The sequence below is a fragment of the Wyeomyia smithii genome, chromosome 1, assembly GCF_029784165.1.
Source record: "Wyeomyia smithii strain HCP4-BCI-WySm-NY-G18 chromosome 1, ASM2978416v1, whole genome shotgun sequence".
NCBI classification, from domain to species: domain Eukaryota; kingdom Metazoa; phylum Arthropoda; class Insecta; order Diptera; family Culicidae; genus Wyeomyia; species Wyeomyia smithii.
Genome location: NC_073694.1, coordinates 202,987,997 through 203,013,516, shown reverse-complemented (window position 1 = coordinate 203,013,516; position 25,520 = coordinate 202,987,997). Strand labels below are relative to the sequence as shown.

The window sequence follows — 25,520 nt, the reverse complement described above, 5'->3', positions numbered from 1 at the left end:
CACTGGAAACACGGTTTGGTGTAGATACTGCACCTGTCTGTGCGTTGTCCTTGTTGCATCCCGCTAACGTAATACATATGTCGTTGGAAGAGTTCAAGCGCAAAACCAAAAGTTTAGTATTTTCTACGAAGTTGACAGTTTCGTTGGAGAGTTGAAAGTTTGGTATCTAAATTGCAGCAGCATGAGAGCAGATCGTAAGAATTTGGAAGAGCTGTATCTTATAGACCTGCTAGCTGGAACCCGTTCTTTCTTCCCTGCGACTGAGAAAGCAATTGAAATTGCACTCGTTCAGCACATTACGTCTGGTGAAAACCTGGCTGAAGTCAACAATGGTTGAACAGCGGTTGAGTGCTCTCTGCTTGCTGAGTGTTCATCGGAAGATGGTTAGCAACAATCGTGAAAAATTACTGAATAAGCGCTGGAGCGATTTGCGGAAGATAAAAGGAAGATGATTTTTGACATTGTTATTGTTATCTTTCTACGGAACGTTAAGTGTAAATTAAATTACAAGTAATTTTAGTTAAGTTTTGATAAAAAAATGAAATTTAGTGTTGATCACTGATATGTCCAAAGATTTAAATGAACTTAAGAGTTTCTACTAAAAAACATCTAGTTCCATTCGAGGTTGAACAAAGAATAATCAAATGTTCCACTCTGATGTCAAGGACAACTTTTCACTGGTTGCCTTGATGTAACATCTCCCTCCTTAAAACAGCCGATACCCTTGGAATCTGGAAGGCAGCGAAACGAGCCGTCTAGGTCGATCAGGGGTTTCTGGCTCTTCATCGTCCAACTACTCAGGAACATTTTTTAATTGTCTAGTGGCTGTTTAGCAGTATCGAAGGGGTTGTTGTTCTTCAGCCACGAGTTGTGGTGAAGCTTTTAATGGTGGTGGAACATGAACAGTATCCTTATTTGTGCCCAACGCGGTTGTTGAAAAAGCAGTCCTTCTCAAAATGCGTTTAACCGCATTGCCAACATTGGTGCTTATTACGGGAGTCACTCCACGGTTAAATATATTTCACTCTCACGCTCACTTCACTTTTTTAGACCTATTCCCGATTCCACCTCAAGTGAGGTGACAAAAATCACCTCCGTGGAGTGAGATTAACAGTGAAGTGAAATTGAGAATTGGACAAGTGAAATGAGATTGTTTCCCAGCTCAAAAATTTCTAAGTACCAGAAGGTCGTTTCTTTAGATAACACCAGATCTTGACGTGTTCTGCATTTCTAAGACATTCGGCATAAAAAAAAATGTTTTTTTCGGGATCGAAAATTTCCTAAACTAGTTTGCATTTTTTTCATCGGACAAAAAAATGAAAATTTGACCGCTTTAAGGCACGGATCAAATTCTGATTCGTTTCGTTACTGAAGAATAAATCCAATATTTACCATTAGATCACAAATCAATCAACTTTAAAACTTATGGCATCTTCGTAGAATCATTTCACCGTTCAAAATGGTCGTGAAATAATTCCACGCGAAACGTCGCTTTTTCCGTTCTCACTTCACAGATATGACACTCATAATAACCTAGATTCCGCGGCAGATGTCACTTTGCGACGTTTTTCTCACTTACGTGAGTCCCGTAATAGGATTTTGTTCACTCCACTCTGATTTCACCGTGAAGTGACTCCCGTAATAAGCACCATGGTGTCTTCGGTTTCTTACATTCTTGCTTCGAAGAATTTCGCTGATACGGTGCACTGTTCCTGTCCCTGACGGCGTTAACTTGTGATTTCGAGCCGCTGCTTTGTTGCTCGATGATCGTGGCGTCTTCCTTTAAGTTTACAAGGCGTTGATACTCATCAATTAACAATTGGACATTCTCTAACAAGAAAAGTAGTCTGGCCCGGACATCCGCATATTTTGTGGCTTTAAATCCGCTGACGACAATGAGGCGCTTGAAATGATCCGGTGTTAGGTTCTGGAACTGAGAATCTTCACAGGCTCGATTGACGTTGCCGCCGTAGCTGATAATGGTGCTTATTACGGGAGTCACTTCACGGTGAAATTAGAGTGAAGTGAACAAAATCCAATTACCGGACTCATTCAAGTGAGAAAAACGTCGCAAAGTGACATCTGCCGCGGAATCTGGGTTATTATGAGTGTCATATCAGTGAAGTGAGAACGGAAGAAGCGACGTTTCGCGTGGAATTATTTCACGACCATTTTGAACGGTGAAATGATTTCACGAAGATAGGGAAGTTTAAAAATCGATTGATTTGTAATCTAGTGATAATATATATGGGATTTACTTTCCAGTAACAAGGCTAATCTTTTTTTTTTCCTTGAAAAAAAATCGACTTTCTGGGGCTTGCAAATTTTTGAGCTGCGGCCGGTAGAACGTAAGGGAAAAATTTACCTTCGAATTTCGTTTAGTGGTTGGGCTCAAAAGTTTCCTCTTGTCGAAAAATGTCCTCATACAAAATTTCAGCTCAATCGACTTTCCGGGACTTGAAATTTTTGAGCTGGGAAACTCGCTCATTTCACTTGTCCTATTCTCTATTTCACTTCACTGTCAATCTCACTTTACGGAGGTGGTTTTTGTCACCTCACTTGAGGTGGAATCGGGAATAGGTCTAAAAAAGTGAAGTAAGCGTGAGAGTGAAATATATTTTACCGTGAAGTGACTCCCGTAATAAGCACCAATATCCTCGGATGCGCATTTCACTAACTGCAGACACATGAACTGCTTCCGAAACGTTGACGTCTGATGTCCAAAGATTTTATTGAGAGTCTTGACTGTGTCTTCAAACTTCACGTCCTTGGGAAGTTTTGGCAGAATGTAGTTGAGATAGCGGCTATGCGAATAGTGTCCAGCTTTTGGAGAAGTAGACGTACCTCCGCCGCATCATTCAGCTGGCCTGCATCGTTCTCGAAGTGGTCCTGTTGGCGGTTAAACCAGCGTCCGAACGTAACTTTGTTTTCTTCATCGACGGTAAACTCGGTGATGATCGGTGAGAGGGACTCCAAAATCTGCTCCGGGGTTTGATACTGAGGCTGCTGCTGCTGGGCCGCCATCTGCTGTAAAAGTTGGGCCATCTTGAGAATCATATCTGGAATTCCCGGTTGCGGCTGCTGATCAATTCTATCTTCTGCCATGTTCGTGGATTCTTGAGAACCTCGTCGCCGAAATGATATGTCCAAAGGTTTAAATGACCTTATGAGTTTTTACTAAAGAACATCTATTTATATTCGAGGTTGGACAAAGAATAAACAAATTTTTCACTCTGATGTGAAGGACAATTTTTCACTAGTTGCTTTTATCAGTGCTGATAAAAGTCATTTTCCCCAGCAAAGTTCTTCGAAAATTACAGCTAATCATTTTCTATTTTCACTTCCAAATATCGCAGCACTCTTTCAGATACACTAGATTTTCGTCCTAGTAACGTGCTGTTATACTCAGATGAAATGGATCACGCGCATCGTTCACGGTTACGGAATGAAATTTGACGTCAAATCCAACCAAATGATCTTCACTTCAAAGCGAAAAAGAAAAACAAACAGTCCACTCAACCAAAACAAACCTCACCGAAACACTTTTTCACTGACACTGACCGATGCCTTGACAATCTTCGTTAACTGATAAACTGATTTTGTTGTCTTGCTTCCATCGCATGAAATATAATGAGGTGTTTTGACAGTTCACTTCCATGCAAAAAGCGGGAAGGGAGAACTCTGACAGGATTTTAAAAAATAACGTTTATGGATGCTTTTTTTCACTTTCACTCAAGAGTGTCAACAAATATCAACCCTGGCCTTTATGTAACAATCACTAAACACTAGTATTTATTTCTATTTTTCAAAATACTATTTTTTTACTTGTCCCCCCCCCTATTTTAAAGACCTTACCACCCCCCCCCCTATTTGAAATTCTGGCTACGCCCATGACTTGTGGTATTATCTCCCGAGTCTCTCTCTCTCTTCAATATTCTTGGTTTTCAACGCAGTAATTTCTAATGCAACTCTCCTAGCCTCTAGATTTAGTCTGATATAGATTGTCTCCACCGTCACAAAGTTTCTGGTAATAACTTCGGGGTTGCCTGCGAAACCTATGAGTTGGCTGCCTTTGCTGAAAATCGTGCCTCTCGTTTCGATACCCGCTTGCCAGATTACACCCTCAAGAGCAATGTTGAACAACGTGCAGGGTAGTCCATCTTCTTGTCTCAAGTTGAGACTCTCAACCCTCTGTGCACTTCAGAGGAATTCAAGAGTGTCCCCAATACACACACGTAACATATCACTGGATACAAGGTACCCTTGATAAGTCGTGTCAGTTTATCCGAAAAAACGCAGTCGTGCATTATTTGCCATAACTGGTTTCGATCGACTGTATCATACGGTGCCTTGAAGTCCACGAAAACGTGATGTATGGAAACGCTGTACTCCACCCCTGTTCCTGTTCTGAAGGGTCTGCCAGAGAGTGAACATTTGATGCGAGGTAGCGCGTGCTTGTGTGAAGCCCGCTTGGTATTGCTCTACGAATCCTTTTGCTAGAGGAAAATGACGGTGGCGTAGAATTTGAGAAAGAACTTTGTAGACATACAACTTCTTCCATCCATTCCTCCGGAAGTCTCTCTTTCTCCCAAATTCTGAAGTCAAGTGCCATTATGCCAGTCAAGTAGCCCTTATGAGATTGGTTTACCTTGTAAAACTTGCAGTTGCTCCAGCTCTCCACCATTTATGTCATTATGCAGGCGTTTCTTTCTCCTCAGAATCGTGGTCAGTTCATTTCAAGCTCGTCAATATACGGCTGCGTTCTATCTTGTGACAATGCCTAACCGTTATGTGCTCGACGGGGTACCCGGGTACGTTATTAGGTTACACTAGACGAAATTTCATAGTTCACTGCAATCAATAGCGGTAAAAATCTGTGACATCAGTGACAGCTCATTAAAACGCAACTTTGGATAACATTAAGTTTTTTACCCCCAAATTGAAATTCTTGCAACTTTGACAATTTTTATCCGATTTCGATACTTTTAGCACCTAAAGATTCAGTAACCTATCTACTTTGACATCAGTGTCAACGGTACCCCGGAAGAACTTTCCCAATGGCGAAAATCCGGTTTTTCGGGGATATGTTCCGAAACTGAGGAATTTCATGAATATTTGAACAAAATCTTACAATTATTGGTTGAAAGTTCAAAAAACTACTTTCGCAGACCATTTTTAGGGTTTTAGATGTTACGGTGATATGCCCCCAAAATGGTACTTCCGGAACAGATTCCACCAGGGATTTTAGTGGCCATAGAAACAATTAAATAATACAACGTCACATGCCATCCAATAAGGGTATTTTTAGAACCAGAATGATATCTGGAAACTGGAAAACGACCCACGACGTCATTTTAGATTTCAAATTGGCGACTTCCGGTATGTGGAAGAGAATCAAAATTGGCAGAATACCATCGGATATGGGTATTTCCGGATTCAGGATGATGCCCAGAGACAGTAGAATAACTCGACGCCATATTGAAATTTCAGATGCTGACTTCTGGTTTTCAGAAACCAACCATAATTGACCAAAAATTACCTCATATAGGTAGTTTCGTATTCAGGACGATGTCCAGAGACCTGAAAAAGACTACAGAGGCCATTTGTAACTCCAAAAGCGACTTCCGGTTTCTGGAAGAGAACCAAAATTGGCCGAATACCATCAAAAATGTGTATATCCGGAATCGGGATGATGCCCAGAGACCGAAAATTGCCTCCAAACACCATTTTGAAGTTAAAGGTGATCGCTTCAGGTTTCCGGAAAACAGCTATATTAGACCAAATATCCCCAAATATGGTTACTTTCGCAATCAGAATGTTGCTCAGAGACTTCAACCGACAACAGACGAACCGGAAGTCATCACCTTGAATTTCAAAATGGCGTGTGAACATGATTCCCAGTCTCTAGACATCATTCTTAATCCGTGGTGTCTGGAGATGATTACCGGTCTCTGGGCACGTTTCAATTTAGGAAATACCCACATTGGGTGGTGTTCGGTCATTTTTGGTTCTCTTCCTCTAGGGGTCATTTTCAAGTCTCTGGACAACATCCCAATTTCGAAAATACGCATATTGGTTAATTATGGCTGTTTTCCAAAAACCGTTTAGAATCGCCGGAAGTGCTACTAGAGACCAGGAAAAGCCAAAAAAGAAAATTATCCTAAGCTATCGTTGAAAAGTGCTTCTAAAGTCTTTTTCAGGCCAAAATAGAAAATGATCCCAAATTGGACTCAAAACCGCTAATACTCAAATTGCAAGATATATGATCAGTTTTCATGGCTTTTTTGAAAAATGTAAAATGTCGTCGAAAATCGATTGACGGTTCCTATGCGTGACCTTGGTCCCAGAATAACAAAATATTTGAGTTTTCTTAAATTTTATTTATCCAAAACCCGTCATTTGGAGTTGGAAATGATGCCGAACTTCGATTTTCGGTTTCTAAGCGTCGTCCTGGTTCCGGAGGGGGAGGATACTGCGAACGTTATCTACTGTTTTGAAAAGTTATCAGAAACCGGATTTATAAATGTCATCAAACATCATGCTCCAGTCTGCATTTAATCACAGTAGTCTGGTTTTTCAGGGCAGGTTATTTGTGAAACAAACACTTTTGATTAAAATTTGTGATGCTTACCTTCTTCGGCGAAGAGATGATAACCTGATGTTACTGTACCGAAGTTAGCTAATACGCAATTACTGCATTCACTAGGGATAACGCAACAAAAATACTCGAATTAGTTAACCACACAGCAGGCATCACGAGCAATAAACTTGAATTATCTTTACCGGCGATAAAACATTTAAACTCTCTTGGAACACATTTAGTAGCAAACGCTTACTTGGATCGTCTTCATGTTCATCAGCACAAGTTTCACTTCTTTTAAAATAGCAGTTTTAAATTTGACACTGGAGAACGTGAAAATTTTTTTTTACTATGTTCACTCACAAGTCAATTACTTCAACATAACCGACATTAGATTTTCAAAGGTTTATTTCTGTATAATATATATATTTACACAACAATAGCAATCTTCATATTGCGCCTTACGATTATCGCTTATGCTTTCGCATAAATAGTTTAGGTTTGATTCCGATGTTTGTTTTTTTCTCTCGTTTTTTTGTTTGTTTCCTAACCAGCCGAAATATACTGTTAAAACTAGCCATACGCGTTTATTATGTCCACATCGCAATAAGCCATAATCCGCGTCGGTTGCAGACAAAGACAAAAAAAAAGTAAAAAAGGATTAGTTCAACCACAGGCACAACAGACCAACCAATAGAATAGTTATAGAATTAAACAACGATGCATTAGCTTCCTTCTTCGGCGCGAAGAATAAATGCATACCACGCAAAGTATCTCTAATTTCAAGCAATTAGTTTTACGCTTCATTTGAGGTTGAGGAAAAAAAATCTAAGTATTTTCCACCTGGTCGTCGCTCGGCTTGGTGCGCCTTACTTCTAAGGAAAAAAGCATCACTATAATGTATCTGCTCGCTATTAGTTTTAGCTTTCAGAGCTAAATTCTAAATTCAACCACCACTTGCTTAAATCCAAAGTGCTGAAAATTTTTATTTTTTTTTTTTTAAATTTATCTCATTTTCCATTCTTACGTACATTATTACAGTCTATGTACAAAATATTATTAAATAATTATCATAATATTCATCACAAACAGTTTTTTTTTTCGTACTTTTTGTACCGTTCCTTAACAGTTTTCCAATACCGCCTGCGGGCGGCCGCGAGATTTCTCCACCGATTTTCGCTTGGTTTGAAGCGTACAACGCTTCGCACTCTCAACGTGGAAACATGTTCCAGCCGTGTTCTCTGTGTGTGTGTGTGTTTGTTATAAAATCCTAATGAAACGCTAGTCACAATTGTTTTTTGTCTCATATTGCAAGCAATTCACACGTGTAAACACTCCGAATCTTCATGTTATCAATTTTGACTTTTCACCCTCTCATGTGTAGACAACTAGATTTTCCAATTTCCCGTTTTTATTTCATACAAATCCACAAACCTTAACCGAGACAAGAAATTAAGAAAAAAAAAAAACGAACGAAATAGTCGCAATATAAATCACTTTGATCAAAAAAGAATTTTGAACAATCGGAATGTGTGTGAAATTTCTGTGCGTGCGCTCTCCTATCTATTGTTTTTTGTTTTGTATTTGGACTGTTTCTCTGTTCTGTTCCGTCTGCTGGAGCGTACTCTTGTAGTAAGTGGGAAGAATGTTTACATCGCTGTGTAGTGAACTGACATAATTCGACCTAAAGCGCTCAATATGAGCGCAATTAGCAACGAATTTTTCCTTCACTCGAGAACTGAAACCAAAAGACCTGTGGGCCTGACGCTCACATTCTCACCAAGCATCCTCAGCAGCCCTCACTATCTCTGAGCTGTTTGCGAATTCTACTACGTACCACCACTCTATCGAAAAGGGAACTAATGGCTATGAACGGAAATTTGGATGTCCCTTCGCTCCATTCAAGCTCAGCTCAGTATTTTTCAACATTGCACACGCGAAGAAAAGTATATGAAACGTGGGAGGGAACAATGATAATATAAGCTTTTGAGGGGCATCCTAAATTTTTCATTAAATTCCTGAGGTACTTTCGTGTTTGTGTGTGTATGTGAATGTTCATATGTGTATATGTTCATATGTGTATATGTCCGTGGGCTCACTGTAGCCCTCCCCCGTCATTGTGTTGCTTGTGTCTTCTACTTCCGTTACGGACAGATACGATAGCATTACTGTTGTACGGGGTTTAGTAAAATAGCGCCGGCCACTGATGATGGTGATAGTATTGATGATGCCTACACTGCTGTTGGTAGTAGCAGTGATAGTGGTGTGGCCGGTCTCACTCCTTTGGACGGTGCTGGTGACTGGCACTGGAATTGCTGGCGGATGTTCCATTGCCGTGTGTTTGTGGGCCGCTGCTACCGCCGTGATGCGGCGCCTGATGCTGAAGATGGTGGTGGAGATGATGAGAGTGCATTAAACCATTTCCACCAGCGGCAGCGGCGGCCGAGGACATGCCTCCTAACTGCTGCTGCTGCTGGTGATGGCTACTACCGGCGGCTAATTCCTGCTGCTGCCGGTCCATACGGCGTGGCACAAGCACCACCGAACCGTCGGCACTCTGCTGTAAGCTGTAGTGCTCGGGTGAGTAAGGATTGCCGTCACCATCACGAAGATGCTGTAATAAGAAAGTAAATCGTTGATGTTCACTGCTCACGAAAGGTGGAGTAAAAGATAACATACCTGAAAAACGTGACGATGCAGGGTGGCAAATTTATCCCGTATCCGTTTTCGTTCGGCAAGAACTGTCTCGCGGTCATGCAAGAGGCGCTCCTTACGCATTTTCATTTCTTTCACTTCATCGGCCAACGATACAATCTGATCCAGCTTGCGTTTGCGACAATTTTGAGCGGCAACCTTATTTTTGCCACGACGACGAATGTCCCGGATCAGCGACAACTGTTGCTCGTTGAGGTCGTACTTGGACAGACGCTCGTTAAACTCATCCATCGGTAGGTTGATAATATCGTGCACCGGAATTGGAATCTGCAAGTTTCGGGCTCGCTTTTCGTCCCGCGTCAGATGCTCCTCGTCACTCTTGCGAATCCGCTTGTCACGGGTCTGTGGCTTTGGATTGGCGCCATTATTGTGTGGTAACGTGTACGTGTGATTATGATGAATCACGTCGTGGTGAAGACTACGAGCGGCGGAACCCAGCGACGGATTCTGGCGAGAGTAGTCCAGCGAGTACGGATATTTCATGTCAACTGAGGACAGCGGATTGTGTGCACTGGTTTGATCTTCTTGCTTTGTTATCGGTCCGACGGCTCCTTCGAGATGGCTAAGCGAGGCTGGACTCATGTAGTCGTACTCGAACTTGATGGGTATGGTGGCATTCAACTGATGATCGACTCCGGCGGCTGCAGCGGAGGAAGCATTGTTCGATGGCGCCAGCGCCGGAATTGTGGTATTCTGCTCTTGGAAGTAACGCTTGGCGAACATGTGATGTTTTTTCTGCGCTACCGGAGGCTGTCGGGTTCCGTCACCCAAGCGGCTGCTGCTGTTGTAACTGTAATCGAATGGTCCTCCGTATTTGTTGTGGTATTCTTGGGCAGAATCACTGCCTCCGTCACCCCATTCACCATCGGATAGCGAAGGAACCCGCTCGGATCCCATCGACGACACAGCACTGTCACTAGACGCATCCAGTCGATCACCGGAAGTCGTTCCCCCGGCCGCTCCGTTGGGACCGTGACCGTGGGCTGAAGTTTGCATGGCACCGGCGGCGGCAGCAGCTGAGGCAGCTGCAGCAGCGCTAGACATTAGACCACCCAGATGGGCGGAATTACCGAGACCACCGGCAGCTCCCGAAGGTCCTCCTCCGATGGCACCACCGGTAGCGCTTCCTCCCAGTACGGACGAGTTGCTGCTGGTGGTGTTATGTTCCAGCATGCGCATGGTGTACATTCCTGTGGGGGAGGTTGAGAAAAGGACGAAAAGTAAGTTTTAGCTGGTTTGAAAACAAAAAACAAACAAAATAAAAAAAATCAATCTTGTGATATTGTACGGATGTCTGCTGAATTCTGTACTTCTATTATTAGCAATATCATTATTGAAAGTGAGTCACTTCTCACTTTCTTTACGCTTATTGTTCTACAAAACCGAACTTCAAGCTTCTAGAACACATAAGTTTCGCATAGATTCCCTAGGATTCCTCACATTGAAATCAAGAGCGTTTTCGATGAAGCATCCTGAAAATAGTATCCTCTAGACTACTCTGCCTATGGGAGCAAAATTCTTGAATAAGAATCGTGTGATGAGAATCCGTCAGATTCGAAAGCTTTTTCTTCAAAGAATTCTCACAGTTGGAAACGCGTGGACGAACACATTATCGCATAAATTTTTTAGGACTTCCCACATTGAAATCGAGGGTGTCCAGGATACGGGATGACGCCTAGGGATGACGCTATGCTGGATTTCAAAATGGCGACTTCCGGCTTCTGGAAAGATCCTAATACGCTCGGTATTCCCGGATTCAGGATGATGCCTAGTAAATTGGTTTGGAAGAAAGGTTTCAAGAATCCTAGTCCCATAGACAGGGCAGTCTTTAGGATTCCTTATTGAGGACGATCAGCATTCGTGAAGAATCCTAGGGAATCTATACGGAACTAATATGTTCGTCCAGGCGTTTTCAATTCTGAGAATCCTTTGAAGTAAAAGCTTTCGAATCCGACGGATTCTCATTCTAGAATTGATGGACGCAAGTTCCAGGTACAGTCACAGAGTTCAGTTTATTTCGCGTCTTTTTACATCATATCCTTTCAGGTTCAGCTCAGAGAAAGCCAAATAAAAATATTAGTTAATTTAGTTTTGCTGAAATGGAATCTTTCTCAATAATAAAATAATTTTATTTGTTAACCACCAGACAGGAGACTGTTGCTCTGAGACAAAAGCTATCAGATGTCAGGCACTGCTTTCCGCAGATAAATCAGCGCGTAACATTGTCTAACAGGACCGCAACTAAGTTAAAACTTAATTTTATTTGCCTTGTATTGTAGAATAAATACTAATAGGTTTGGTAAGGTAATGTAGAATATATACACAAAAATGTTGAGAGTCAACTTGATAAACTTAGACGAATTATGCGATTCCGAGTTGAAATTCCGACAACTTCGCAAAAGTAGATTTTACAACACCCCGCATGATTCGTCAAACAAACAAAAACAGGCGAAACAGGTGATGTTATGACGTGCGTTTTTCCTCACCACAGCTGATAACCGCAAATCAAAGTAGGCATTTTTTTTTGTTCAATGGTAGAACGAAGGAACCTAAATAGCACACGTTTTATAGATAAAATGAAGTAAAAAATAGCTTGCTAAGATAATGGTAAGTTATCGTGCTGACTAATGATTTCGTCAAAGCCAAAGTGCAAAATGATATTTAGAATTTGCTAAATTATTTTTCAAACTAAATTCAACAGTTTTAAACAACTAATTGAAATACACGTTTTGTCTAACAAAGACGCATTTCTATTTTATCGCTCGATGATAACCGAAACAGAGCAGTATTACAGCACGAGTTCCGGTGCACAGATTGATAAGACATGAAACGTGAAATATTTAGGTACCAAAATAGAAGTGCAAGTCAATTCTTGAGTAACCGCACTTAAATCAACACGCTTGTATTGTACAATTTTAATGCTTATAATCCCGCACGGGATCATTACCTAGACACGTGTAGGATGACAACATCGTTGATGGATTTTCTCTCCTCTCTCTCAGTCTTGAAATAACTCCACCGTCAATGGACACAAAACTCGTGCTACAGACAGCAAGATTTCAAGATAACTTTTGAAGACGCAGCACTTTTGCTCTAGTTTCTGTTTACGGTTACCATGACACTACACAATCTTCCCGAGAACTTCGTTTCGCGTTCACTTTCCGTTAGATTCGAGTAGTAAACAGAAGTGACTTGCATTCGTCGAGCACTTCAGAAGAAGATAAGGCCAAGCCCCGAAACCCTGACGATAGGCGATCTCCTCTGCTTGCTTGCTTGCTTTCAATGATGCAGCTAGAAAAATCAACCGAGCCTCCCGAATTCTGTGCGGTCATCAGTTAGACTGGTTGCTGAATCATTAGGCGGCGCACTCGGGGAAGAACTACTGCAGACAAAAAACCTTGAACGTTGGTCGCAATTCTGTTCGCTGGCCAACATGCAAAACCAGCCACTAACACACCAACAAACATCCAACTCTTATCGAACAAATTCGCAGAAAGCCCTCTCGGTCTTATCTTATCACCAAGCTCGCTATTAGGTACGCACATCCAAGGCAGCCGTGTTTTTTTCGCTATCAGTCTTATTTTCCCCGCGAGCGATGAGAAATGACAATTAAACGATCACGTAGTCCACGGTGACAGTCGAACAGAGTGTGGGGCACACGAGGGGGCTGATGATGTGCGCTTATTCAAGCGATGAAATTCCACTTTAATTCCTCAATTCTCGCTAAGCGCGCTTTAACACAACGAGGGGGGCCGAAAATAGTTTTCACTTTTCCTGCGGGCTGAAACGCTGTGTACACAAGGTTTAAACCAATTATCGGTGAATTCGGCCACTTCGGGTTCCACGGTCTGCACGGTAAGCACCCCAAAATCGACGGTTAGAATCTTTTAAATAATTATAGCTAAACAAATTTTCCTCTTTCAACTGGAGAATGCGCGCGCGGTGGAACCATACAGCAAATCGATCGAAAAGCAGATAGCACGAAAATTAATTCTATTCGAAAAGGAAAGGAGAAAAACACAGAGAGCGGAAAAAAAGTACAATTAAACTACGTGTCGGAGGAAAAAATGAAAATAAATTCGGTCTCTACGGATCGCACACATATCGCGACGACATGACTAAGCATTTAAAAATAGTAAACACAGTGTAACCAAATCTACCCGAAAAAAAGCAACATTTCGATTCCGCGAGGCAGCGTTTGTACACTTCGTCTATCGTCGTCTATCGTGGCGAGTGTGACTGACTACACCGCAAGCAAAAAAGTGACCAACACATGGACACGATTTATTCTATCCGCCAGGTTCGTTGGTTGCTTTCTTCGACCGATTAGCCCGACCGGGCCGTCACAATCGGATTTGGCCACTGCACTCTCACAAGGCCACAAAAGCAAGCGCAGTAGATTCGACTGTGCTCTCGCATATTCACAATTCCCACCAGCTTTCAATTTATTAGTCCAATTACAACACCAAGCGGGAGCTCGTGAGCTGGTGGTATTTCGTGCTGACATCGCATATAAACTTCAACCGTTCGTCTCCGGTATCGCACCAACGGAGTATGTGTGCGAGAGTGAATGTGAGAACGAGAGAGAGTGAAGCAGAGTTGATTACTGATAAGACGTCAACTTCGCAATCGCGCGTTCGAATACTAACGTGGCAATCAACACAGTAGTAGGCTTCGCTATAAATGTCACTTTTTTCGGCTTACAATCAACAGGTAGAGAGTAAAATTCACTCGCCACAACTTGGCTATCACTTACCTTCGTTCACGGCAATGTCCATCAACTGAAGATCGTCGTCCAGGATCGAGTTGAGGAAGCCATCGGTGTGATTCATCTCTGATGATGCATTCTGGAAAGAGTCGAACAGAGGGAAGTACGTTCATTACTATTTCGCTCTTGATGGTTTGAGTTTAGTGTATGATTCGTAGATTGGCGGTACGTATGAGTTGTCACGTGGTACCGCTTTGTACCTTCTCTTCTTTTTCGGCTGAACCCATGTATTTTATATCGCTAATATTTACCATGTTGTAGAATAAGAACGATCTACGTAATAATATAAACACGGTCATTTGATGAATCATGGTGCGGACGTGGCATAATCGAGTTTGAATTTGAACTTTCGCTTTGTTTACGATCATGATTCATTTATAAAACTCACGCGTCAATCTAATAAGTATATCTCCAAATCCAAGTTTAGAAATTTTCGACTATTTATCGAAAATATTATATTGAATTTCACTCGTTTCATATACAAAAAATAATTATTTGAAATTTTATGGCATTGACTTCATTCTCACTTATCGATTTTGTGCCTATCGTAGTTTCTGAATGAGCACCGAGAATTTCACCCAGTGCATCAACAAAAGAATTAATTCTATGTCCACAAAAGCTAGAGTCTCGAATAAACTTGAACCAGCCAAGATGAACGATGTAGTCTTATATTGATCTGATCAAGTCCGTTACTTAGGACTGATTTTTTATATGAATCTTACTCTAAAAAGGTATCAAAACCTTTATATAGACAGGTCATAATGATGTCCATGTACGTTTGAATTACTGTTCGTAATTCATAAATATTTGTTTCTCACGACAGAATTGTACTTGGACAGAATTGTACTTGAAATTTTGTTGGAATTGTACTGCTTTGTGGAAAAAAACGTCAACGTACCGCTTGAGTGAGAAGTGCGATAAGTGGCATAAAACCACAAAACGGGGTCATAGAACTGTACTGTCTAAGTAGAAAGAAGAAAAGATTCTAACCTAGCTCATCGACGTTTTTATGTTCTTTGATTTTTAAAAGTTGAAGAATTTCCATCTACTAGCCCTCGTCATACTCCATTTAAAAATAATCTTCCAGGTAAACCTAAACCCATGTAAAATATACAAAATCCTGTCTTCAAAGTTATTCACTCTAGGCAAGAAATGGTTTACGTCTCTCATGGCCAGTTATCTACAACTATCCCTCCGTACCCCAGAATGGGTTACGATAGTGCAAGAGTTACCAAGGGTGATGTAAGGAAATGGTTCAACCATGTTTCCTCGTGGTGGATGGCCCGCGAGGGAATAAAACATAATATGTCCGACCCAAACCGCGTGTTTAATGGTGGTGACAAGATCCGCGAAGTAATTGTGCAGCGTGGATCTTCCGAAGCTTTTCCCTTTTCATGCTGATTAGGCCTAAGTGAGTGTGGTTGGATGACTACTCCCAGTTCCAGAGAATACATCAAGTAAATATTTTACCCGTTTTTGATCAAGCATAGAGTTCATCTCCCTGTTGTATTTTTTGTTGGCAGTCATTTCTCTCATGTGGTTACAGAAGAAGCAGATTTATGTTACAGTTGAGGATAGTTTGATCATCCTGGAGAGATTTTCATGATAAGAGAATTCGGTCCTGTATTGGAGAACGCAGTGAAAAAAGAGATCCGACAAGGTAGTAGGTATCACAAACGGCTTTCGTGTGTGCAGAATATACCCCTTCAACGTAGATAACGTCGACTATTCTACAGTTAATGCAGTGATTGACCGGCTAAAAACTATCAACATTTTCAACTAATCAAACGGAAATTCTCCTGAGGTTTGTAATAATGAAAATTAAACTTCATCAAAACGTTCAATTGCAGACGAAAAAAAAACGAATTGTGCCCCGATTGACGGATAGATTTGAGACCTGCAGGTGATCGATTCAATCCTTCACGATGCAATACAGTTTCTATACATTAAGGGAATCTGCTTCCCATAATATAGGCTTCATTTTATCTCCGTACCCAACAATTCATACGAATAAAATTAATTAAGCTCTTGAACTAATGGAACCGGCAACTCTGAGTGAAATTCTTAATAATGCAGATGAAAACAACACGCAAAAGTTTAAAATAATACGTTTTTTCTACTAATAATCCATACAGCCCCATATTAGCCTCGACACGATTCCAAATGACCAAGAGAGGCAGGACAATGCACACCACATGATTCAATCGAAAGGAGACACATTTTCGCCCAGATCAGCCATTTGTGATGAAATAAAAGGATTAAAAAAAATACAAATTACCCTGGAGAACATACAACAGAAAAATTATCAGATCAGTCCCTCATAAACCGATACAGCCATTGGGGGAGCTTACTATTTCAACCAGTGATGATGTATCCTTTAATGGAAATTGCCCTCAAGAAGAAATTATTGAAATTTGAACGGTGTAGAACCAGCTCACTATGGAGAAAACTACGAATGACAAAAAATTCAATCAATGGTAACAGAAATAATAATAATAAAAATTCATAATTAGCCATGATTTACTTAATAGACAGACAATCTTCGTTAGTGTCAATTCGATATGTAGCCAACTTGAGAAGTAAGACTAGATGGACAAGCATATCAGAATTTCTCAAGCTACCACCAATACCACGGAGAAGCGGTAAATATCGGAATCATGTCAAGAAGTTCCATCTAATATTAACTGCGGATGAAAGAACTTCGAAAACTAGAAGAACCCTGTCTGAGCAATGGCAACCCCTTTCCCGCAAAAGGGGGAGGATCATGTATAGACAAATTGAGTATCGCTTACACTCTTGATATTACATTGAACAGATTTCAAATAAGTTAATCTAACGTCGAGAGAACCTATTTTAATATTGTAGGGGAATTGGAACAAAATTGATATGTTGCTGACATTTTATGTCGATCAGACACCAACCAATCGATTCCTGACACTTTTTTACTCGATATAAGATATAATTTGACTACCACTTTTAGATATTAGCGCATTACCATTGATGCTCATACATACTCGATATTATTTTGCTTTGTGAAATATACTTAAACCATGCCAAAACCGTTTTCGTAGAATAACCGTTTTGAGCTCAGTTTTTGTACGATTTAAGAACTTTTTTTTTAAAAGATGGGTAAGAAGATGCTTATATGTGGACAAACTCTTAGACTTTTGATTTTTAGTCTTAAAACAAAATGGCGTCGAAAAAACAACGAAAGTTTCCGATTTCTCAAAAATTCATAATGGCGCCATTGTTGCCCCTTAAGTTGAAACTCGGGGAAATTTGGTTTTGCATCAAAATACACGAAAAAATCTATGTAGACAGAAAAAAAGTCATTTTTTGTTGCACTGTGTAATTGAAGAATTTGATTGGAGCCGTGCAGAAGTGACAGAAATAGCGAAAAAATTTCATGTCCCTCAAAGTACAGTTTAACGATCCTGGAAAACCGTGAAAAATGACAAGCAAAGTCTTAGAATGGAAACCTTCAGAGAAAAAGAATAAGAGCACTTGTCGATGATAGGCTAGACCGGCCTCTTTTGGATTTCGTTAAACATGCACACGATATTGGGAATCGTCTGGTGGCATTGCAGTCGTAGAGATGCAGATATAGACTCGGCCTCGGTCCCATTTAACCGGAAAATGCTCGCGTGTGGTTTTATATAAGCGCCCCGTAAATCGGAGTAGGTTTCGTTCGGTCGATAAATATCGTGATTAATCTAATGACTATGGAATGTATACTTTTCAAAGAACCGTGTCCGCCGAAGTGCATTGGCTCTCTCGAGGGAAATCGTGATTGCTAATTGACAGATATTCAAACCCTTGAATGATTCTAGCGATAGATGGTCTTCGGGCACGCCGTTCACATAAGTTCACGGTGTTTGACGTTGCCCAACGTTCGTCTTCGTTATGAGGTAACCTCGCGCGCAACATTGTTCGTTTTGGTCACTTACCACGGTGACACATACCTTTTCTTTCAGTCCCAGTCGTGGAGATGCAAAGGAAAACTCGGTCTCCAACAACGGCATCAAAAAAAAATTGGAAAACCGAAATTTCACGTACCCCACTTTAGTGATTTTTCGGTTTTCAAAAAGGCCAAACTTCAATCGCTGTTCACCACCCCATTTTCAGTCCGATTGAGCTGAAATTTGCACAGGGTGTTTTTTCGAGCAGGTGAACATTTTGTATAGGGTTTCTTTTTGAAATTTTCTGGTCACTTTTTTTCCATACGATGATTGGCACCCTAATGTTGACAGAGCCGTTCGTGGTCCTCTGTCAAGGAATCCAAATGTTTCGCCAACGTTTGCTTAGCAGAACCGTTCGCGGTCTTGAAGAAAAACTTCTTTCCTGCTTTCTTTACAAATGATCTTGTTTTAGGGGACAACGACAGACGGTCGTGTCCCGGTTTTACACTCTACCTGTTTTTCATTTCATTCAACAGAAGGCTTACTTTCTTTCGAACTAAGTTAAAATGTACCGTATGACAAAACCCTACGTGACGGAACATAAGGTATTTTTGCGCCGGGTGTGACGTCACATTTACAGTTTTTTCTCTCTCTGACAACTCTAGCGTTCTTAGTAAATATTCTGTCTGAGCATGAAACGACTTGAACTGTCTTGCAGCAGGTCTACATCTTATCAACAGCTCAAGGCTTAGTCTTAGACTACCAAGAGATATTGGAAATTTTCCGCTTTCAACTGGTAATCTTTTGAAAAAGTACCTGTCAAATCGCAAAGTACCAAATCTGTATTAAACTAGTGTTCAATGACAAAACTTGTTTCGATTTATTTCTGCTGAAATTTGAGTGAAATCTATAATAAAGTCAAAGAAAAGTGAATTATTCGAAAAACCAGGACGAACCAAAAAAGTACGCTTTGATGCGGATACAATAAAACGTGAGGCTTCTCCTCCAAATGATACCAAATTTAGTAGTAAATTTTAAAGCTTCTTATTCAGAACTTCAATCATTTCTTAACGACTGTTACACCTCCTCCCTTACAACATCGTTTCTCACCCTAACGACCGTAAGCACGAGGCCAGTGCCGTTATGAATCTATACGAATTTTAAATTTTTGATAAACTTCGCTTCTTGTAGGAGAAATCATTCATTACCTAATTGGATGACATCAAATTGATTTACAAGGTTTGGATCGTTAATGTTAAGGCAGAAACTATCCAGAATTGTTTTGTTCTAAATTAAGAAAATGACATTCCATTAGCCGAACTTGTTAGAAAAGAAATAGTAAGGGTTCAACAGAATGCGGCACTGACGGAAGATAAGCTCTTTCCGGTAGAGCCGTAATTTGTAGCGATCTAATGTCTAATTTAGACATTCTGGAATACGTCACTGCTGAGAAATCGACAGAAGATGGAAAAGGGGAGCTTCAAGATACTTTGTCGAACTCGTCGTCAAACACATGCAACGACATGGAAATTGCAGTGGAGCCATCTTTTGAAATGAAGATGGAGGATTTGAAAATAAATTTATGGACCTTAGAATCAGTTCTGCACAACACAGGAAATGTTTCTGTTGAAATATTTGAACATTTCTATAAAGTTGAAAATTTCTATAAAGTTGAATTCTTTCCCGTGGATATACTTTCAAATAATGTGATATTTATGTAATATTTCTATAAACATCGCTACAAATTTAATAAAAAAATATTACTATAAAACATTGAACTTAATGTATCCTGTTCTACTGAAAACTTTTGTAAAAACTATACTATACGTAGAATTTGTTTTGAAAATTTGTTTTTTATGAAAAATAAACCCGAAGATTCCTGAGTAAGAAACTGTTTGACTAAAGATTTATTAAACTTAAAAAAATAACAGCTTTTACCACACTGTGAGAAATATTTGCTTGAGAACAGGCATCTCCAAAACAATTCAATGAGTCGATTCGTCTCTTCGATATCGACTCATGGAGGTTTGACTGTAATATGTTTTAAAACTATTGTGAATAGCCTCACAATATAAAAGTGTTTTTTTAAACCAATTGGCGTCGTCACTTTGGAAAAAGATTTTTTCATAGCGACAACACACAGATTCCGGTCTCTGGAAAAATGACAATTTTAAGGTGCTCTGTCTAAAGTGCCGTTGAAAAATTTAGATCCGAATTTTTCTGTTCGGTACCTACTTAGGGTACTCCTTTTTGAATTAGGGTTGTCACAAAATCGACATTTTTTTTCAAAAATTCGTAACTTTTAAGCCGTTCGACTGATTTAGAATATTTTTATGACAAATTGAAAGTAACTAATAGGCCTTTCAAGAAAAAAGTAAGTAACTAATAGGCCTTTCAAGAAAAAAACCATTATTCAGCCCTTGGAGCAACGATGTGCAAACCGGAACCCAAAAATTCTCATAGGTTGGCTTTCCGACCGTTCCGAAGTGTTTCACAAGATTGTACCGTACACCACATGAGTTCTGAAATATGTACATGTTTAGTCTTCCAGTAATATGATTTGAACATGATTTAATAACTAGTTATATTTTTGGCAAACGTTCCTTCAAAATAGAACCTAATGAACTTACCGAATAGTACATCATTTCGTGATCCATCTTGTACCCGGTGGCCCCGGCATCCGTTTCCGAGGTCGAGTTCGTCAGATGCATACTGGTGGCGACGGCCGAGCCAAGATTGGGCCCGTAATGTGGCTGCGTCGGTCCACCGAGGTCCGCCAGGGACGCGTTCTGCAGGACGGCGGCATGCGTGTGATACTGACCATGCTGGGGAATGGCACCGGTAGCCTGTACAAAGAGAGGAAAAAAAAACACATTCAATTAGCAATAAGCGTCATCTAGCGCGGGGTGGAAGTGAGAGCAAGAGGTGCTAACATTTTAACCCGTCACAACTGCGTTGCCGCTTTGTTCTGTTTGCGTTTGACCCAGAAAGGTCAGAATCGAAAGAGTACGCGGCGCAGCGCAGCGGAGAGGCGTCGTACGAGCTGTAAAATTGGCAATCAATTTATGATAAATGGGTTATACCCAGAACGCTCTCAAGAGTTGTAATTGAAACAAAGCCCGGTTGCGGATCTCGCGTATGTAATTTTCAACCGAATATTTTTGCGTACCTAAGCAATTAACTTCGATGATGATGGGAGTTTGTGATTTTGGGCTAATTGAATTCTTCTGCTGCTTTGCATACGCGTACTAGCCGGAGTCCGGGTTCCGGCCAGAAGAACAAGTGCAGCAAGACTCGTTACTGATTGCTAACCATCCCGGAATTGAGTTTCGCGCAGTATCGTGGGCTTAGATTAGGCTCCCTCAGACGGTTAGCAAAAAGCTCACGGGTAGCGTATAAAATGGTTATCCTTCAATTAGGTTTGTTAGCAATAAAGCAACGGAAGATCCTTGATCCGTGATGATTTGTGTTTGTTCACCGTCGTAAATACGTCATACGGGTTATAATTTAGGCAGCCGTTGAAAAACACAAAAGAATTTTTAATCTAAGGTAATTATTGAACTACGACTCTACTGTATACTTGCAGGATTCAATTACATACTTGAAGGCGTTTGAGTAGTACATTCAATCTCCCGTCTCAACTTACCTGATAGGAATAGTGCGGTGGATAGTGCGGATGTGGATGGGCCGGGGGCATTTCGCCTACCCCCATGCCGACGCCCATGCCCGGTGGAAAGCTGAGCAAGTTGGCCAGATCCTGCCAGCGCTGTTCCACCGATACGGCGCGGCTCAGCGGAACACGGGACTGCAACAACATCAACGGTGGAAAATCGAAATTAGTTTGCGGTGCTGTTAATGTGTCCAATATTAGGAAAATTATAACCCATATCGCGGAAGCCAAAGGGCTGGACGGACTAAAATTACAGTTCCCCACCAAGTTCGAATGAACTCGAACGGATGACACACTAGCAATTAGCCAGTTGACTTTTGATAAGTCGCTATTAATTCTTAATTCGACATTATGGATTTGCGCCCACATACACCTACGGTTGCTGTAGCTTTTTTCCTATTCGTTGAGTTGAGTCGAGCTCGGCTCAAGGGGGCGGACAGCTGGGAGTGAAAGAGATGCGAATAGAGTGAAGCGTAGAAACAAAACAGTAGCTACAAAACTGACGCACCCTAGGGAGAAGAAAGGTAGCCACCAACAAGAGTGAGAGAGGGAAATAATTCTATATCATTTTCTTCAATTTTCAAACGTTGAAGGTCATGTCGTACTTTTTAACGCTCGAACGTTTCAAACGCATACGAGTAAGTACGGCTGTGCTTTTAATGGTTATTTTTTCCTACTACAGTTTCCTGTGGTGCGTCGTCACAGTTGTTCTTTGACAGTGTCGCGTCTCTCATGAACGCAACCACGTAATAACTACTGACTATACGGTAGTTACAGTACTTTTTTTCGTATCCCCTGCAACCATACTTGAAGTGGTCAAGCCGTTTGTCGCCGCCGGCTACTACTTTAGAGTTCGAGGCCTACTATATATTGTACGCGACGTAACCAAGCAGTCCGCTTCTTCGTAATCAAGCGAACCTTGGCCGTTTAGTTACAGCATCGAAATGCATAGCCTACTGGACCGTTTCTGGCTCTGGGTCAAGTTCAGTCCCCGAACAGCCTGGTAATTTAACTACCGAAATCGTGATGTTAGAGGAATACTTACGCACGGGGTCCATTTGTTTTGAGGGTCAGTTCTTATTGCGTGCCAGCGGAGACCCCACGCTAAACATTGTTTCCTCAACAGAACAAACAGCAGCACCTGTCCCGATTCATCCGTCACTTTTGCACATGCGTCCGTTCGGGCGTTTTGAGATAGATATTATGGCGAACTAATTGGCTGTAATTTGCAGCATTTGTTGTCAATTAAATTGGCAGTACCCGGGTAAAGACACACGATGAGGGCGGCCTATAATTACACATTTGCTCTAGCGTGTGTGTGTGGGTGTGCGTATCTGTGTAGCCGAGCCGTTTATAAAAGCAACTGTTATCACAGCCTGCAGGTCGGCAGAATGAGTCAAATTAGACACTTTACCGAAGCATATGAGATTATGGATATTAAAGGGAGTCAATTTGCACGTTGATAATTAGTCGATTGTTGTTGAATTTCAATTAATAGATGTCTCGCGGGGTAGGAGATTTAAATCGTCGGTATATATATTCTTGCTCGAGACTATGAAACCAATTGTTATTCGGTTGAAATCGAAACTTCTTTAAATGAAAATTCCATTTTCTGATGTTTTAATAAATTTATCATCAGAGGAGCTTTAACCAGCATTTTCGTTCTATTTTGTGTATAAAACGTTTTGTTCTTGTAGTTTTAATTCAGCACAGTAGAAAAGTATGCTGACCGCGTCCAGTATCAATGAAAACGATAACACTGACGTGAGAGTTCGCGTAGTAATTGCTCGCCCGGTTCGTCGCTTCAACGTTATGCTTACGAGAAAACTCATTTAAGTATCTGAAAAAAAAGTTAGTGGCTAAAGACACCAAAATTCACAGGAATGGGAATAGCAATAATCTTTCATTTTTCTCCGGTTTGAGCATTTAAAGTGAACCTGTGTTGACCACTGTTCACATTTAGAATCCCCCAGGGAAGTAATTTGGACACATCACTTTTTTGTCTTTCAAAAATAATGATTCGGGTAAACTTAAAATAGTAAACTTTGTTGAAAATATGCGTGAATGACACTAAAACACTGCATATAAGCATGAACTTACTTGAACGACTACACATTTTGTAGTTGTTCCTCCGTGAAAGATCTAAGCTAGTTGTTCAATGTACAACAATTCCGCTTCCGCTTTGTATAATTGTTTGATATCGGCGCCTGCTACGTCCGCACAGTCGGTTAGGGAAGAGTGCAGGACGGTTACACAAAACCAATTGTCGATTTACCGTTATTTCCCCGATATTTTAGTTTTAAAAAATAAGAGGAAAATACTTATTTTCATATTTTTATTTATGTCCTTGCAAAAACAGTGCTATAAAACTATGAAAACTATAAAACTATGAAAACTATAACCTTCATCGTTGTTCACCTTTATAGAATCCTAGAATCCTATACAATTTTCGCCCTTCTTTATTTCGGCGCTTTTTTGTTTCAATCTACATTTTCTCGCTGTCAACCTGCCATTAGGCTTCCAATGTTTCTGTATTAGGGTGCCAATGGAATGTATGGGAAAAATGAGACCACCGAATTCCGTTCAGCGGTGGGGCTCGGAAGTTTTGTCTTCTCGAACAAAAAGTTCCCATGCAAAATTTGAGCTCGGACTTCGGGAAGAAGATATTCAAATTTGTCAAATTTTCATTATTCTGACCGATGCAAAAATGGACATGAAATTTTGGAAATTAACTCCAAATTTTTTTCGAAAAACTTCGACGGTCTGGAAATTACAGTTTTCGAGCTGATTTTTATACTTTTACGATTCCCAACGCTTATAAACGCTACTGCTTTTTTTTACCGAGTCTCGTTTGTTATGCCTACCAAAGATCGACAACTTTAATGACCTGGGGGAAATGTATTCATTCAAGTGTGTGTCCACGGATCAATGTACCTCTGACACCGAACAGTCTGATTCAATGCTGGACTCTGTAACGTAACGCTCTTAACAGCCAATTCAAATATAGTATATGCGAAACCTTGCCGCGAATACTTATACTAGTATGGCAACTTTGAAAACCGCAAGTTTAACACAATCAAAGCAACCCGTTCTTCCATGATGCACTGATTGTCGATTAAATGAAAAGTTGAAAACCGTTCCTCGTTTCGACTGTTTCGAGTGTTGTTCCGATCGATTTTTAAGAAAAATTTATGGTTTCTCTGTGGTATTTTGTGTTTTTCGGTTCCTGGTAAATATTTGTCATGTAAATAACAAGTATGCTAGGTTTCAATCCCCGTGGCTCTGTGGTTAGCGATGTCGGTCGGCTAGCTCTCCCACACGGTTGTGATATCTGGTTCGATTCCCGATCGAGTCGAGGATCTTTTCGAGCTGAAAATTTTTTCGACTCAGCACTGGGGCACGGTGTATCGTTATACTTATCCTACACATGCAATATGTGCCAAAAAAACAATATCGTTAACGAAATCTCTCAACTAATCTTAGTTGATCGAGACCGCTATTAGCCCCAAGGCTAAGCGTGCGATATTGTTTTTTTAGGTTTCAATCCCCGAATTCTAACTGCAGTCAACGAAAAATGGTCCGCGCACACGGAAATACAGTGGTTGATCATCTGTAAAATGTCTGAGGCAGGCAGCTGCTAACGCGAAATCGCAGAGTATTTGGGACGATTCAAAACATTCGAGTTCAATGCTCTCCACGACCGTAAAAAATCCGAAACGTACGCGAAAGCTATGAAATGAGCCTCCAAGGTAGATCCCTTCAAGGCCTCGAAAAAGATCCGGGATGAACTGAACTAGTCCGTGAGTTCCTGGACAATTAGGCAGCGGCTAGTGAAGTAGCCCCCGGATCGTCCCGATGGTGACGTCGAAGCTGAAGCTGAAGTTCGCA

General features: G+C 40.9%; 1 protein-coding gene and 1 long non-coding RNA gene across 7 annotated transcripts in view; one reads left to right on the top strand and one right to left on the bottom strand.

Moving 5' to 3' along the window:
• Positions 1–6,970: 6,970 nt before the first annotated feature.
• The window catches only part of LOC129719074 (segmentation protein cap'n'collar), a 130,937-nt gene continuing 112,387 nt past the window's right edge, over positions 6,971–25,520 (bottom strand). For 5 of the 6 annotated variants that reach the window (XM_055670461.1, XM_055670462.1, XM_055670464.1 and 2 more), the window contains 5 exons: positions 21,609–21,780; positions 20,593–20,808; positions 14,052–14,142; positions 9,260–10,485; positions 6,971–9,194 (listed from right to left, as the gene is read on the bottom strand). In XM_055670461.1, coding sequence (XP_055526436.1) covers positions 8,856–9,194; positions 9,260–10,485; positions 14,052–14,142; positions 20,593–20,808; positions 21,609–21,780 — 2,044 coding nt within the window. In that variant the 3' untranslated portion in view covers positions 6,971–8,855. The remainder of the gene's footprint in view (positions 9,195–9,259; positions 10,486–14,051; positions 14,143–20,592; positions 20,809–21,608; positions 21,781–25,520) is intronic. The other variant, XM_055670460.1, reaches the window with a different exon arrangement.
• On the top strand, positions 12,899–17,931 carry LOC129719075 (uncharacterized). The gene is made up of 5 exons (XR_008727122.1): positions 12,899–13,150; positions 13,226–15,520; positions 15,587–15,867; positions 16,199–16,540; positions 16,595–17,931. It is a non-coding gene; the product is annotated as an uncharacterized LOC129719075 (long non-coding RNA).